Source organism: Magnolia sinica, chromosome 16, assembly GCF_029962835.1.
Source record: "Magnolia sinica isolate HGM2019 chromosome 16, MsV1, whole genome shotgun sequence".
NCBI lineage: Eukaryota > Viridiplantae > Streptophyta > Magnoliopsida > Magnoliales > Magnoliaceae > Magnolia > Magnolia sinica.
The window spans coordinates 60,302,363-60,318,989 of NC_080588.1; the positions used below are offsets into that span (position 1 = coordinate 60,302,363).

The window sequence follows — 16,627 nt, forward strand, 5'->3', positions numbered from 1 at the left end:
TCGGCCGGCTTTCAATTTGTACAAGTGGGGCCATTTTTTCTTGATCAAAGCCGTTGATATTATGTAACGGATTGTAAATGATACATGTACCAAAAATCTCGCTGTGGCAGAAATCGTAACCATTCGAACGGTGGCCAATAATGGAACCTTAAAGAAAGAAAATGCAGCAACGGTTCCCAATCAACAAAGAAAAGGCCACACATTTTATAGATATGATATTCCAATCTGGTGGAAATTTTTATGGATGGGCCATCCATGGTAAGTCCCATCATACCAACGTCTTGGATCACTAAACTGCCCACCATCTTGTCCGAAACCCGAGCATTATGTAAACACTCTAGGCCCGAGTATTGTATAACTCCTCCCCCAAACAATTCCTATCCCTCTCTCCCATTAACTCCCATCCCTCTTTCTTGGTTTTTCAAAATCCACCATCTCTCTCTCTCTCTCTCTCTCTACCTGCAACCATGAGCAAGGGCCCAGGACTCTTCTCTGAAATCGGCAAGAAAGCCAAAGGTCTTTCCGTCTCTCCCTCTCTGTTGAAATTTCTATCTTCTTTGCATTTTTTCCTTCTCAAATCCGTTTTCATGAATTTTCAGATCTTCTGACAAAGGACTACAGCTCCGACCAGAAATTCACCGTCTCGACCTACAGTGGCGTCGGAGTTGTAAGAACAACCCTATTTCTCTCCAGATCTTGATTCCTTACCTTCATGATTTCTCTTCTATAGGATCAGCAATTGATTCACAGAACTATTCTTTTCTTTTTTATTTTTGCAAAATTTGCAGATTTTTAATGATGTTTTTGCATGAGGTTTTACGATATTGAATAGATTTTACGGTGTGAAATTTGTTAATTTCTTTAATTGTTGCTACGGGGGGAGATCTGTTCACCTGGGTGGATGGACAAGGACTTCCTATTCTGTATACGTGGCATATTTGTGTGATGATCTGAACCGTTCCTCCATTTTAAGTCTCCGTAAGTGGACCATTGGCTATAAATCATAACGATTGAATGATTTCAACCATGAAAAATAGGAAAGAGACGTGCATCTATCACCGACGGGGTGCTTCTGATTTTCTCATGTGGCTACAATTGTCTGATTTATGCATTTTTGGTTGATGGCCCATGGGCAGATATCGAGTTCCCGTGGGAGGGTGAAATCCAACTTTCTGTGCCGTATTTATGGCACATTTGTACGGCAATCCTAACTGTTCATCTATCAGGGACAACCATGAATTGGTTATCAAACAAAAATTGCAATGGTATGAGTCCTAACCATTTGAAAAGTTGTGAATGGAAATCAGAAGCACCTGGTTAGTGATTTCTGTGGGAATGTCTTTTTATGGTTAGAAATTCCCAACCACTGATAGTTTTGATTTATGGTCCACTGATGGAGCCTTATGATGAACGAACAGTTTGGATCATCATAGCCCGTATGCATTATGCCATGTTTGGAGGCAGGTGGATTGGATCTCATCTCAATTATTATTGTTTAGGATAAATGAATTATTGCAAACGGCATTTGGCAATATAGTTAGCACTGATTTGGTTGGTGAAATGTTATAATGTACCTTTTTTTTTTTTTTTGAAAGATGAAGAAATTTATTAAAGAAAATCACACAAACAAAACAAGGAGAAAAGGAAGAAAAACAAGGAAAAAATACAACAAGCCAGTCCCATGACTGGCAGAACCCCAGATCCCACTGAGACCCAACCCTTGAAAACAAACAGCCCAGACCCCCGACTGGAAGAGCCCAGGAACACTATGGAGCCCAGTCCCTGAATAAACCTAACACCCTATTCCAAACCCCAGCAGGAGAAACAGAGAAGTTGCAGAAACAACGATTGTTTCTCTCCTGCCAAATATCCTGAAGAACAGCTAGGAGGAGGATACACCATTTCCTCCTACCCAAAGAGCCACCGTCTTCCGTATGCCAAGAAGGGAAAAGGCCCTCAATATCAGCCAGCATCACCCAAACCACCACGGCCAACTGCAAGGTACGGGACCATATTTCCCCTGCTACCGAGCAATGAAGGAGCAAGTGATTGGCTGTTTCCTCATCCTTAAGGCAAAGGAGACACACATTAGGGAGAGTCATGCCCTGTTTCTTAAGATTATTGACTATAAGAATACGCTTCCTTCCAACCAGCTGCCAGCCACGCAAAAGCTGCCACTTTGGGGGGAGCGCCATAGGACCACACCGCACCTGTATGATGAGCATCACCTGAGTTGGCAGCAGAAGCAAGGTAGATGTACAAGGACTGCACCGAAAAGCTACTGAATCTCGACAAACTCCATCAAAGGGAATATTCCACCGAATTGGAGGGGAAAAGGCTCTGCAAGGAAGAGAGGAGGGAAGTAAGCTCGTGAATCTCATCGTCTTAGAGGTTTCTTCTGAGAGGTGGGGTCCACACTCCCTCCTCCCCCACCCTAAAAAGCAATCAGCGACGAAAATATCCCGATTAGTACAAAGGGAGGCTAGGTTTGGGAATGATACATTGAGGGGGGGAGAGCCACTCCAGGGATCTTCCTATAATCTATTTCTCGTACCATTGCCAAAATTAAATCTGAGAAGAGGGAAGACTTTCGGGCCTAACTTGGCAATCCCCTTCCACAGAAAGGAGGCATGATATAGGGAAGAGGACTTCACCCACCCACCAGAAGGCGAGATACCATACTTCTCCACTAGAATAGATCTCCAAAGACTAGAAGATTCCACACCAAACCTCCAAATCCACTTCCCTAGCAACTCTTCATTAAACAGGTCCAGTCATCTGATACTTGCCCCGCCTCATTATATGGGGAGCAAACTTCCTTCCAGTTCAACAAGGGGATTTTTTTGGAAGAACCCCCTTGCCATGCGCATCCGATCGATACGGTCTAAGGCCAACTTCAGACAACGAAATAGGGATAGATAATATTGGGGCAGACTCAAGAGGCAATCTTTGATTAGGTTGATTCTAACCCCAAAGGATACAAGTTTGCATTTCCAAGGGGACTATTTAATCTTCATACGCTCAAGGATTTTATCCCAAGGTCCTGTTTGGTTCCATGTAATTGCTGGTAAGTCAAGTTAAATAAGTAATGATTATTTACTTATTTAATCTAACAAGATTTGACAAGTACGGCAGTTTAAACAAACAGTCACTCGATTTGCGTGTTGTCGTTACCATGCCTGTGGGAAAACTCTATGAGCCCCGCCATTATGTATGTGCTTTATCCACGCCGTCCATTCGTTTTGCCAGATTATTTTTGGGCATGATCCCAAAAATGGGGCAAATCCAAAGCTCAAGTAGACCACACCAAAGGAAGCAATGGGAATAATGATGCCACCGTTGAACCCACTGTTTTCTATGGTGTGGTCGGCTTTAGCTTTGGATCTGCCTCATTTTTGGGCTCATTTCCTAAAATGATATGAGAAAATGAATGAACGGTGTAGATACAACACATACATCATGGTGGGGGCCATAGAGTTTTCGCTTTTACGAAGTTGCATTTTTCTCGAAATTTGAGATGAAATTCATTGAACATTTCAAACAGTTGCCAATGCTCATTATTACTCTTTTACTATACATGTCACGGGTTTGGGTGAATGACTTCAGTCGTGGGTTTGCTTCTTGCAAACACAAGTTTGATTCCTCTCCCCATGGATTAGTTGATGCACGTGATTGGCGGGTAATTGCGTGCATTCGCAGGGAATAGTCTTGCCTTGAAGGGGCGGGGATACTTGTCGTCATAAAAAAATGCTTTTACCATGCTTCACATGAATTTACACCAAACCAAATAGTCCCCAAATAAAAGGAGGAGGTTTACCCATGCATAATGGAAGGCCAAGATACAAAGTAGGCAAACATACCACTTTGCACCCCAAGGAATTTGCCAAGGCGGCAGTATCGAGAGATGATAGGTTGATGCCAAAAAAATGACTTTTCGATACGTTTACCTTCAGGCCAGAAACAACTTGAAACCAACAAACTACCATACGGAGAAACGGTATCATGTAGTCTTTAGCTTCGTAGAAGATCAAGATATCATCTATAACTTGCAAATGGGAAATACAAGAGAAGTTTTCAACTTTAAATCCTTGGAAAAGGCCCACCTCTTGCCCCCTAGATAGCATACGGCTGAAGGCCTCCGACACAATAATAAAGAGAAGGGGAGATAGTGGGTCTCCTTGCCCCAATCCCTGAGAAGCTCTAAAAAACCCAAAGGGGGATCCGTTAATAAGCACTGAAAATTTAGGTGAAGAAACAGAAGATCTGATCCAAGCTCTCCACTTGATCCCAAAATCCAACCGACCAAGCATGTGGTCCAAAAAGGATTGGTCAACATGATCATACGCCTTTTCAAGGTTCAATTTACACATAATGCCAGGGAAGCCAGCTCAGGAACAAGAATGAAGACATTCGTGGGCTATAAGAACATTGTCCAAAATCTACTGTCCAAAAACAAAGGCACTTTGATATGGGGAGATGATTTTCGATAGGACAATTGTTAGGGAACTCAAATTAGTTTCTTTTTTGTGGATTATAAAATTGAGATGACCACCTATTTGTAAGCCATACCTCTTAGAAGATAAGAAGGAAAAAAAAAAAAACTATTTGAGTGTTTAAATTGGCAAACATATACAAGATCTAGACTTCTCGTTCGTCGGGTCCTACTATATATATGTGGTTCCCAAAAAATAACAGCGGTCGGATGATTGTAGCTACTTATTAGAGGACTTTTGATAATTTACAGAGAGGATATTCCAAATTCCAAGAAGAATGGGAGCCTTGGAGGTTCTAGAATGTTGATAGGAATTAGGTTTTCTTTGGTAAATGGTGGTGGTAATGGTTTAAAGAGCAGCCAAACATGCTATGGAGGGAGATTATTGAAGGAAAATAAGGCATTTTGTAGATGGGTTGGTTTTCAGAGGGGAAGGTTTGGATGTTTGGAAAGTTATTAGTGAGTTAGGACAAAATATAATCTCTCTCAAAAAAAAAAAGTTAGGACAAAATATTGAAATGACGGCGAGGGATATCTTAAGCAAGGTGGGTAGCCTTTTGAGGGCCTAGATCCTTTTCTAGGTTGGGTTGGATGATAAATTGTGGATTTGGGAAGATCTTGAATTGGCAAGGCAACTGTTGCCTCTTTGTTTCCATGTCTCTACTCCATTTACATCCACGAAGGAGTCAAGGTGAAGGGTTGCATTGAATATAATCATATATAGAGGCACTATTGTGAGGGAATTTTTGGTAGGAATCTAATGGATGGATAAAATATGTTTTTCCTAGCTATTGGTTGTTCAACAAGGTGGGTAGCGTTTAGAGGAGTGAGATTGTTTTATGAGTCGGGTTGAGGAGTGGATTTAGGAAGATCTGTGGATTGGTGAGGCAACACTTGCCTTTTTGTTTCCACGACTCTTCCCCATTTACATCCATAAAAGGGGTCAACGTGAAGGATTGCATTGAATATAATCATATATAGAGACACTAGCATGTGGAATGTTGGGAGAAAGAATTACTTCTTGACCACACACTCAACAATATCAATCAAAAGAAAGAAAAAAGAAGGGAAAAAAAAAACAGATAGTAAAAGATGCAAACCACAGCACCAAGATTTATATGGTTCCCTTTTGGTATGTCCGCAGATTCACACCGATCCACTATGCTTGAGGGCAAAAATGAAGAAGCAGCTCTCTATACAATAATATCTCTCTCTTTCTCACGACAAAATGTATATTTATTACCCCAAAATGAACTCGGGTTTACACAAAACTCATGTGAAACTATGAAATTGCCCTTCGGACCAAGTACGAAGCCCTCAGACCCCCAAGCAAGGGAGCGTTGCTCCCCTGTGACCCTGAGCGAGCTCAGTGCGGATCTTGACCCGTAACAATGCTGGCTGGATGAACAGTACATCTCTGATGATCAGGCTCCATAGATCCTAACATGGAATGTTATATTTTGCTAGAAACTAATGGACAGATAAAATATTGTTTTTCCTAGCCATTTCATGGTTTTACACTGAGGCCCTCCTGATAAGTAGACCTGCTAGATTTCAGGCTACGTAATCTACTTAGAGTGGCCCGACTAAACGATTGCTTGGATATGCACGTGTGTGCCACATTAACGTGTACTTTTGTGATAGGCAGGGCTGTATTTGCGTGTGGACTTAGCAGAATTCAATGGAATATCTAGAGAACAAGTTGCAAACATTTTAGTGTTATGTTATACAATCCATTTTCTCCCATGCATCTTTGTTTACGACTCTAAACCCTTTCTTTGTGTTCCACTGCTACACTTTACTCTCATTTATGCAACTGGAACTAAACACCAAAACAATTTCCCCAACCATCTTCAAGCACAGATTTTTGCATACTTCTGAAATAGCATATGGTCCTTGTCTGTTCCATTCTCAAGAAATCTCCTATGGGGACAGCGCCATATCAGAGAATCTACAAGACTACCTTGATCAGCATTCATTTCATTACATGTGAAGTTTATATGCTTTGTTTGCTAGCTTATTATTTATCTTTTCAATTCTCAAATCATGATACAGTTCTCCAATTTTCTGTTATGTTACTTTGAAATAGCTGTTACCACTTACAATACTATTTCTTCAGAGTATTTTTTGTCCCAAATATTCTAAACATGTGTCAAGAATAAAGAACCTACTAGTCTTATTGCGTGCAAAATTATAAAATTTCCTTCTTTAGAGGCTACATTTTTGTTGGTGGGTTGGCTAAGTCCAAATGGGTGTACAAGGCAGCCTACCATCTACACACATTAACACATGTGCCAACTTGGCAGTGGGATGCAATATCGAAGACATCCATTGGGTGGGTCTGACCATATAGATCATCATCATCTAAGCCTTGTCCCAACTAACTGGGGTTGGCGCTCTGACCATTTAGATGTTCTTGCCAAAAAATCAGGCTGGTCCAGTCATCAGGTGGCCACCATGTTCGAAACAGTTGGATGGCTGAAAACTTCAGCCAAAATTTTCTCAGCAATACATTTATTTCATGAACTGTGCCCCATCTGATTGGTGGACCAAACTGATTCTTGGGCAAGGAAAACATCGGAGTGCGGTATTTCCATTTTGTGAATCAGATCAGATAGCTATCTGCCATGCTAGCACATGTGGTGAGCATGTACGTGAGCTTGTCTCATACATGTGTGTGGGCTTAGCAATGCTCTTTTTGTTATCCCATAATGAATTATTTTGAACAGGTATTAAGTAACCTTAACAAACTCCCAGGGGCTCTTTATATGTTACTTAAATGGCCAAATGACCAATATCAGCGTACTCTACCAATCAGAAGAAACACTCAATGCAGTCATGGCAGTGTTCTTGAAGTCTGAAGTTCACAAGGAGATAAAGTCGCCTACTCTTGTATTATGCGTCCATGACCTGTGTACCACGGAATGTGCTGCATGGTAACATGCATATGTGTGTATGTGATTGTTTGCATGTGTTTATTTGCATATTGTACCCATATGCTTGATAAACTCTAGCTAATATGTGAGTGCACTGTACAACACCTGTGCTTAACAATTCCCCTCAACTTGATTTTTCAACATACACTCAATGCACTCAAACTGATCCTGTAAGTCATGTTAAGCAAGGAAAGGCATGGGGACATTTAAGCAGTGACATTAAAAATGGTTTGATGGCTCCCTCAGGGATTGATCCATGACTGAGGCCTTTGAAACCTTTCCATCTTCATAGGACTCATTTTGGGACAGAGTGGCTTGCAAAGTATTCTGTAACAGTAACGGCAGCTGTAACGGCCACCACCGTTACCGTTACGATACGGGCTGTAACAGTTGTTACTGTGTGTGTAAACCTGTATTGGGCCCTGTGACAGATTGTTACAGGCCTGTTAAAAGTTGTTATTATTATTATTTATTTTTTTCTGTAATGGCTGTTACGACCCCGTAACATGTAATGGTGACTACCATTACCATTACAATAACCCTTTTTGCATACCTTGGTAGCTTGGTACAACCATGGTCACAAGTTCACTTGTCGAGCTACGGGTGGCAATGGGCCAGGACGAGGTTGGCCCTAGCCCTGCCTTAGTCCCTTTAGCCTTGGCCCTGGCTCCAGCCACAGCCCTAGGCATACAGGGCCAGCCCAGTAAAATCAATTTCACTCACTCTTCTACTTTTAACTTCCATTAGATAGTCATTAACTTGATGGTTAATATTGCTTCATCAGTGTGATAATGATTTTAGATCTATGCTCCATCCACAATGGGACCTACAGTGGATGGCTGGATAGCTGTAAATTAGTGCTGAGGAGGATGAGTCACCAACATTTTTAAAGGGTGCAAAACTAAAATGAGGCTCCCCTTTGAATAATTGTACTGTTGCGGAGTCCTTGCCACCTCCTTGGTGTTACCCATGCCCATCTCATGTGGGCACATGTGCCAATATGGAATGCGTGCAAAATCCGAGCTTTCCATCAATTAGGCTACACTGTTAGTATCATCTGTTATGAAAATCAGGTCATTTCACAGATCAAATAGTCGGCAACACAAAACAAATTGGATGGCTAGAAAACGTTGTTTCAACTATGGCCCACCTGGGAAGTGAAATGGCCTGATTTTTTAGGCAAAAGAGAAACTAATTATTACAAGCATGATGGAAGGCTCAGATCTGTCACACATGTTCCATATTGGAATTCATGTAGGCATGTGGATGGTAGAGGACACCACATTGTCGAAATTTAGACTGTATTGGATGAGAAATAATTTGACACACTGGCAGAGCGTGATGGATGACATGCAGGGAGTTAGAAATTACTAAGAAGATGCATGCAAGTAATTCAAACTAAACCTTCCAAAATTTGGGTACTAGTTTTGATGTATCATGACAAAAAATTACGCTTATTTGGTTATCTTATTATTAGATTGGTGGACATTTGTTGGATGGTTAAAAATGAAAAATATCCAATGGTTTTATTTCAAAAAATAAGTGTCCATGAATAAGAGGTTAAGATTGTTCAACCAATATGATTTTTAAACAGTAACTCAGTGACAGTGGGTTCCACAATTTAGTCAGTTCAATTCGAGTTAATATTTTCCATGTGTACTATTTCTAAGTGCCTGCATGTCAAGCGTCATACCCAGCAAGAGTATCAAATAACTTTATTTTTTGATTTTTGAAAAATCCAGACATTGGCCACATGGTATTCTTACCCGTCTCCCACGTGGCTAATTAAGAGAGTTAACTGCATTTCAGTGCTGGGATGTAATTAAGAACATGTAGTTATAACCTATAATTAGTTATGATAATAATAATAGGGCCAAGTTTAGGGCCTGGCCCTAGCCTGGTCCTTCAGCCTGGCCCTAGTACTGGGCCTGGTCCTTTGGCCAAGTTTACGGCCCGATGCTCTGACCCTATAGGGATGGACCACTTGGCCCATTGCCGCCCCTAGATTGAGCTACCAAAAAACAAACCAAAGGCTTTTAAACCCCACCAAAAAGTCCAATGCATTAGATTGTAAACAGAAGGTCATCAGGTCTCTGATTGATTTGTTGTGCAGGAAAACTGGAAGACGGACTAAACAGGCAGGACTCCAAATTTGGTAACACAGAGAGATATCTCATTTTCAATTGCAACGGAAACATAAACTAGTTGTTTAGGAGGTTTACTTGAATGATGCCTTGCCAAAAATTTAGTGCATGATTTTGACAGTCTCTATCTTGGGAACCCTGGTCCATTGTTTTAAGAAACAACAAAGGCAATATCTCAATGGCTTACTGCAAACCCATGTGGTGAGGTAGGGTACTAGTTGGAGATTGTTGGCATAAGAGAAAGATTACATATTGGTGAAACCTCTTTTTAAGGGAATTTATTCATCGAAGGTGACTCGCATAATTCCATCTAACGAGGGAGCTGTTTCTCTTGCCACAGTGGGAGTGATGAGAGGGTCAACTCACAATTGGCTCCTCGGTGTCCTCATTTTGGTGTTTTCCTTTCCTTTTCCCATTAAAGTTTCTGTTAAACTGTTACCCTTTAGATAAATCAAATTCAGTGCATGATTTGGAGTCTGGGTTTCAAACTACCACTGAACATGTAGATTGCTTTTCTCAACTCACGCCAACGAATTATTTGAGGTTTCTTTACCTCGAACTCTTATGCATGCACGTGTGCATGTCCACTGTGTGGGTGTGTGCATGTGTATGGGCATGTTGTTTCACTCCATATAGTGTTATAGATCAGGATCGATGCAGAGGAAATTAATGTATTTCATATTATAACTGGAATAGATAGAATATAATCTGGATCGTAGCACATTACTTATTCTACTGGATTTTATGGAGTCTGTTCATGCACAACATAATTCGGGTCTGATCATAGAAAAGATTCTCCTCAAGTGAACCAGCCTATCCTCCATAGAGGGTTTTACAGGGTGGTTGGAACAGAGACAATTGGTTGTGAATTCCAATGCAGCAAATACATCCGAATGGCCCAATCAATAGTTCAAGTCACGCACTCCCATAATCCATCTTCTCTGTGGAGAATCGACTTCAACTATTCATATCAAATAAAGAATACAAGACTTCGGTGTTAGTTGAAGGGAAATATCCAAATAACATGTCTCGTTCTTTTCAATAATCCATATTTGTAGCAATGAAATACTATTGCTCCTCCCCAAAATGATATATGATTGATTACAAATATCTATGATCTGCCTTTTCTATAGAGAACCTGAAATTCCTAGTTTACCTATGATCGGAAAGTGCATTAACATAAATGCATTGGTAAGAAAGAAGAGTGTGTGTGCGCACGCAAGTGCACAATCACACGTGGGTGGGCATTTGTGCATGAGGGCATTTGTGTGCACACATGGGTGGGCATTTGTATGCACATGTGCGTGCATGTGCAGGTGTCTGTGCACATGTGTGCGTGCAATGATGTCTTTCCCATAGAGGACCTGAAATTCCTGGTTTACATATGATTGGAAAGTGCATTAACATAAATATGGCAGTAAGAAGAGGAGCGCGCGCGCGCGAGTGCACAAGCACACATGTCTGGGCATCTGTGCATGTGGGCATTTGTGTGCACGTGTGTGTGTGCGCACTTGTGTAGGTGTCTGTGCACATGTGCATGCATTTATGCTCTGTGTGTGTGTGTGTGTGAGAGAGAGAGAGAGAGAGAGAGAGAGAGAGAGAGAGATGCTCTTAGCATAGCATGTCTCTCTCTCAGCATAGCATGTCATATAATCGGGTACCCATAGTTGTGAAATCCCACTATGGCGTGTGTAAAAAAAATCATGTCATCCAATAAGACTATTTGGACTTTCCAATTCTGGATTGTGATTGTTATTCCTTCTGATTTCTCTTTGCATTGTGCTTCACATGCTCACTACAAACAACTACCACCAAATGATCACTGCTTTTGTTTTCAGGGCCTTACTTCAACTGCAGTGAAGAAGGGGGGATTATCCAGTGGTGACATTGCTGCACAATACAAATACAAGAACACCATCTTCGATGTCAAAGTCGACACGGAATCGAACGTGCGTCAGTGTGTGCTACTGCATTTCTTCTCCTGAACTGCAATTTTTTCACATTCCTAAGTACCTTCCCTTTTTCCACTCCAAGCAGATTTTTACTACAATCACCATCTCAGAAATTGCACCTTCTACAAAGACCATTGCTTCCTTTACACTGCCTGATTACAGCTCCAGCAAGGTACGGGTTTTTTTTTTTTCTTTTTTTCTTTTTTTAAATTAAAGCCAGATGGCAAGTCTTCATCAGGATGTTGATCATGACATTTATGTTCTAATTTTGTTTTTCTTCCCGTCCCTAGTTGGAAGTGCAGTACTTCCATGAGCACACAACCTTCACTACAGCTATGGCCCTGAAACAGTCCCCTATAATTGATCTCACTGGGACTATTGGCACCCCCACCTTTGCCATTGGCGCAGAGGCAGGGTACGACACCGCCTCTGGTAATTTTACCAAATACAATGCAGGCCTCAGTGTGGCAAAGCCGGATTCCATCGTTTCCATAATATTGTAAGTACTCATTCTACTCTTAACAACAAAATACTAACACAACAATCAAAACCAATGTTCAAAATACAGGAAAGTGCTGATACAATACAGACTTCTGTAATATGGATACCCATTGGAAACCAGTGTTCAAAATATTGGTATCGCGATATGTATCGCACCCTTGGGATACAAATATGTATCGGTTATTGCACAGGATGTATTGTTTGTATCAAGTAATTTATTGCACTTTTTGGGAAACATTTGGAAAATGGTTAAATTTTTCAATGAAACTTCAGGGATTGTTAAGAAAGACCTTGATACACACTTTTAAATCATAGCATCTCAAAAAAGAAGTGCATATAATAGGTTTTCCTTTTGTATAGGGTCCTAAGCTATGTGTTGCCTGATTGAACTAATGCAACAATATTCAAATTGAATGCATAACATTTATAAATGTATCAAGACATATATGAAAACACAACCAATTCATTCAAAAGTAAAAGAAGAAGTAAAAATTGAGAAATATACATATAAATGATGTAACTGGCTGTGGCTAGACCCACATAGAGTTGTACGGTGGCTCGTAATCATCATCTCCATCTCGACGGGGTTGGGAATAATACTGCTACTCCATAAATCGACAGTACTGTGCCCAAGTCACAGTAAAATGGTACTAGTTAGGATGCTTCTTGACATAACGTTGGTATTTAATACTCATCATCTCTGAATTGAACCGATACGCCCATCCGTGGGTACCGTGTAATATTCAGTCTATGGCTGATATGGATCTGAGATGGGCATAGATGGATCTCCTAGGTATCCATATTGCTCTCAATATCCATACTGCTGCCCATATTCCTGCCCGTATGCACGAATGAAGTCCTGGCCGTAGTCGAAAAATGATGAGCTGTAATTGCTGGAGTGTCGCTCCCTGCATATCCACTATCTCCATATCTGTACCCATACTATGACACAAAACTCGAGCTACTCTCCTATGTCTATGATCCATAATCATGTTGTGGCTTGGAACTCGAGCTCCCCTCCGTCGTCTGTGATCCCTGTTTAGAGCCTTTGATACTCCCGCGATCATATGCATCCTTCATGGATATCGCCAATAACCATTTCTCTAGTTTTGTTACTTGCTCGGTCTTCTTCTTCTCCAATAGCTTCTTACGAGTGTATACTTATTAATGACAAGACGGGGTTGTGGTTCATCTAGATGAGAACCATGGTCAATATCATGATCAAAATCCCTCTCCCCATTGAATAGGCTAAAAGGCCTCTGAGACTCCCTCTTGCTGCCACCGTCTCCGTCGCCATGATCATTACTACTGTCACTAGAGTTATTATCATCCTCACCGTCATCGCTATCATTACCATCGTCGCTAGCATTAGTTTGTCTCGGTCTTGGTGTCAGACAATGTCTCCCTACCATGTGTCCCACCTCCTCTCCTGATCCCTATCCCACTTGTCTCATATGTATTCTTGAATTGCGCATTTATAATTAGGATCATCATTGTCACCGAGATCTACTAATCCTCGTCACCTACATGTGGGGGCTGCCCCAACTCGTCCCTAATCTCCCTTTCCCGTGCATGTTGTTCATCTCTTATCTTCATATATATATATTTTTTAATATAGCCCTCTTCTTTGCTCACACATCCTGTGGGCACTTTGGGCAGTCCACAACATTGCGATACCCTCCCGCTAAATGCTCATTCAAGCGGGTTATCCCTCCATTGTATGACACAACCACATATATTGCATATAGTATCTACATCTTATATTAGGCTGTCTCTCTCCTCTTCTTCCTGACATATTTTACCTGTCAAAGATCATTCTTTTAACAAAGGCAAGATATTACATCAAAAATAAAATTTTAATTTTTTAAAATAATTTATTATTATTTTTGAAATAAAAAACAAAAATTGACAAAAACCCGTTAGGAATGTCTAAATCAGCCATCATACATGTTTGGAGTGCACATTGCAAGCAATTTGGGTGAAATTGGAAATTTTTTGAATTTTTCCTAATTTTCCAAATCGGCTCACCTACACTCAAATTTTGATAATCATTTCATCAAACACTCTTAAATACTTCGAAATTAGTCTCAATTCACAGCTGGTTGAAGGTAAATTTCAAAAAATAAAAATAATAAATAATAAATTTTTTTTCCCAAAATTTGAAAAAAACAAATCACAAATCAGTAGATCAAGCCTCATACATTCTTCGATTCATGTTTGGAGTGTAACATTGCAACCAATTTGGGCGAAATTAGGAAGTTTTTGATTTTTTTCCCAATTTACCTCAAGTTGGCCCACCTACGCCCAAATCTCCAAATCAAAGCTGGAAATTCTTGATTTTCCATACAAACCATGAAGAATCAAGGATTTCATTTCATTTCACACATTTTACATGATTTAAATCAAAATAGAAAATATCTCACCAATTGAGCAATGGCCCCAAATAGGAGAAGATGATGATTTCGACTTCAAATTCTCATTTTCCTCGCACAATCTTGCACAGGATGGACCAAAATTCACTTAAGACTGACTTAGAAGGAAGAAATTCGAAAGGAAATGCGGATTTTTTTTTTTTTTAATTTTTTTTTTTTTTGGGTTTTTCGGATTTTTTTTAGAGGGGGAAGAAAGTTGTTGCACGATATCGTCAACAAATATCGACAAGACCAACACAAAAATGCATGATATCGTGCGATATATTGCTGATGTTGACAATAAATTGCGATATTGACGGTATATTGCACAATATCAGGGAATTTTGTAAAAAAAAAATTGTTACTCATGTGGGGTTTCGTGTCGCTGGACCGCGATACTGATAATATCAGCTGATATTATCGATATTTTGAACACTGTTGGAAACTACTATTAGTATTGTCAACATATATTCCTAATACAAACTACTATAAGTAGTGCTATAATGTATTGTCGGTACATTCCCCCTGATACTATTTTAATGGAATTATATATCATACTGAGGTTGATACTATTGAAAGGTATTGTTTCACATTGGGATGTGTTGCGATTAATGCATATGATCATATGATAAGTTCAGAGGGGTTTGCATACTATATTGACACCATCCTGTGGTGCCAGTACTGCCCTAACCTTTAGGTGGCACAGGTCAGACGTGGGGCTCACGTGATATATTCACACCATCCAAACCATCCATCAGATGTGTCACCTCAAAAGGCCCTAAGACCCAATACTCTGCCCGTTTCAAAACTGAGGTGGACCAGAGCAAAGGAAACAGGCTGGGAGGGAACACTCACTCTTGAATTTCATGGGGGCACGCCTGAGTGGTAAAGCAGCTTGATTTTGTCTTGACCCTTCACCTGGCCTGGATGATGGGTCTGAACGGACTGGATTCTATATACACAACACGATATGCCCCTTGTTCAAATAAATGGTGGGCATTACCTCTCAACATATTCTCTGTGTTGTGGCCCACCAGAGTTCTAAATTGGGCAGATTTTTGGGTGCTGGGGGTATTTTGAGGTGACATATCTCTGCTGGAAGGGTTGGATTCCAATTAACACATCACAGTGCCTAACACTGGTTGGTACCAACGTCAGGTTATGGTAGCACCAGTGCCACTGGAGCTTGCCCCAAATTCAAATTGATATACTGAATCTTGCTCTGAAAAAAAAAAGGTAAGAAAAAGTCTAATAATCTTCTTCCTTTTTTAGTGCTGATAAGGGAGACATGCTCAAAGCATCATTAGTGCATCATGTAGCCCCTCTGAGGAGTGCTGGAGTGGTGGAGATCACCCGAAGGTTCTCGACAAATGAGAACACATTTGCAGTTGGAGCATCATACAGTTTTGATCAGCTGACCGTGCTGAAAACGAGGCTCAACAATCATGGCCAGGTCGGGGCTCTCCTGCAGCACGAGCTGAAGCCTAAGTCAATCCTCACTATCTCCAGCGAGTTTGACACCACATCCTTGGACAAGACCCCCAAGTTCGGGCTGGCACTCGCTCTCAAGGGTTGATTGGTTATCCTGGGATGGAATCAGAATTTGAAAAAAGAAATTATTTTTTTTTCCTTTTTTTCCTCATCAATGGCATTTGAAAGGAAACAGGCAATAATATTTCCACAGACAATTCTTTTCCTAAGGTTTGGATTACTGTGGATGATTGATTGGGTTTTTCGGGCCGTATGTTGGTCTTTTTCTTGGAGTCATTTTGGTAGGGATATACGTTTGTAGTGTTTTTCTTCTTTGAAGAGCCTGATCATTTGGCTTGTCTTAGAAATTGCATTTTCCTCTTGTTTCTGTAAAATACCAGTTTAGATAGGACTTCAAACAAGCTTTTGGAATGGTGGTAGATGTTTTGATCTGATGGTTGGGATTGTGTGGTCCCATGGGCTCAATCAGCGGTTCGAACCCACCTTAACATAAATGATATTCACCGTTAATAGGGGCTGGCATTTTTGCAGTTTTGTTGGGTCGAATGAGCTTGATTCCTTCAAATGGAAGGGTGGCAATATTTTGTGATTTTGAACATTTTTTCTGAATTGAGTTGATGTGGATGCTTTTGAGTTGATATGGATTTGTGTGTGTTGCATAATGCTTGCATTGAGTGCTGAGCGTGTTTGTACAAGTAGG

The 16,627-nt window shown here is 40.6% G+C and overlaps 1 protein-coding gene across 1 annotated transcript; it reads left to right on the forward strand.

Moving 5' to 3' along the window:
- The first annotated feature begins 355 nt into the window (after window positions 1-355).
- Window positions 356-16,346, forward strand: LOC131229007 (mitochondrial outer membrane protein porin 2-like). Its single transcript, XM_058224860.1, has 6 exons — window positions 356-516; window positions 600-667; window positions 11,411-11,521; window positions 11,610-11,696; window positions 11,815-12,023; window positions 15,709-16,346. Exons 1-6 carry the CDS (start codon window positions 468-470, stop codon window positions 16,010-16,012), a joined length of 828 nt encoding a protein of 275 aa, XP_058080843.1. The 5' UTR covers window positions 356-467; the 3' UTR covers window positions 16,013-16,346.
- The last annotated feature ends 281 nt before the right edge of the window (window positions 16,347-16,627 follow it).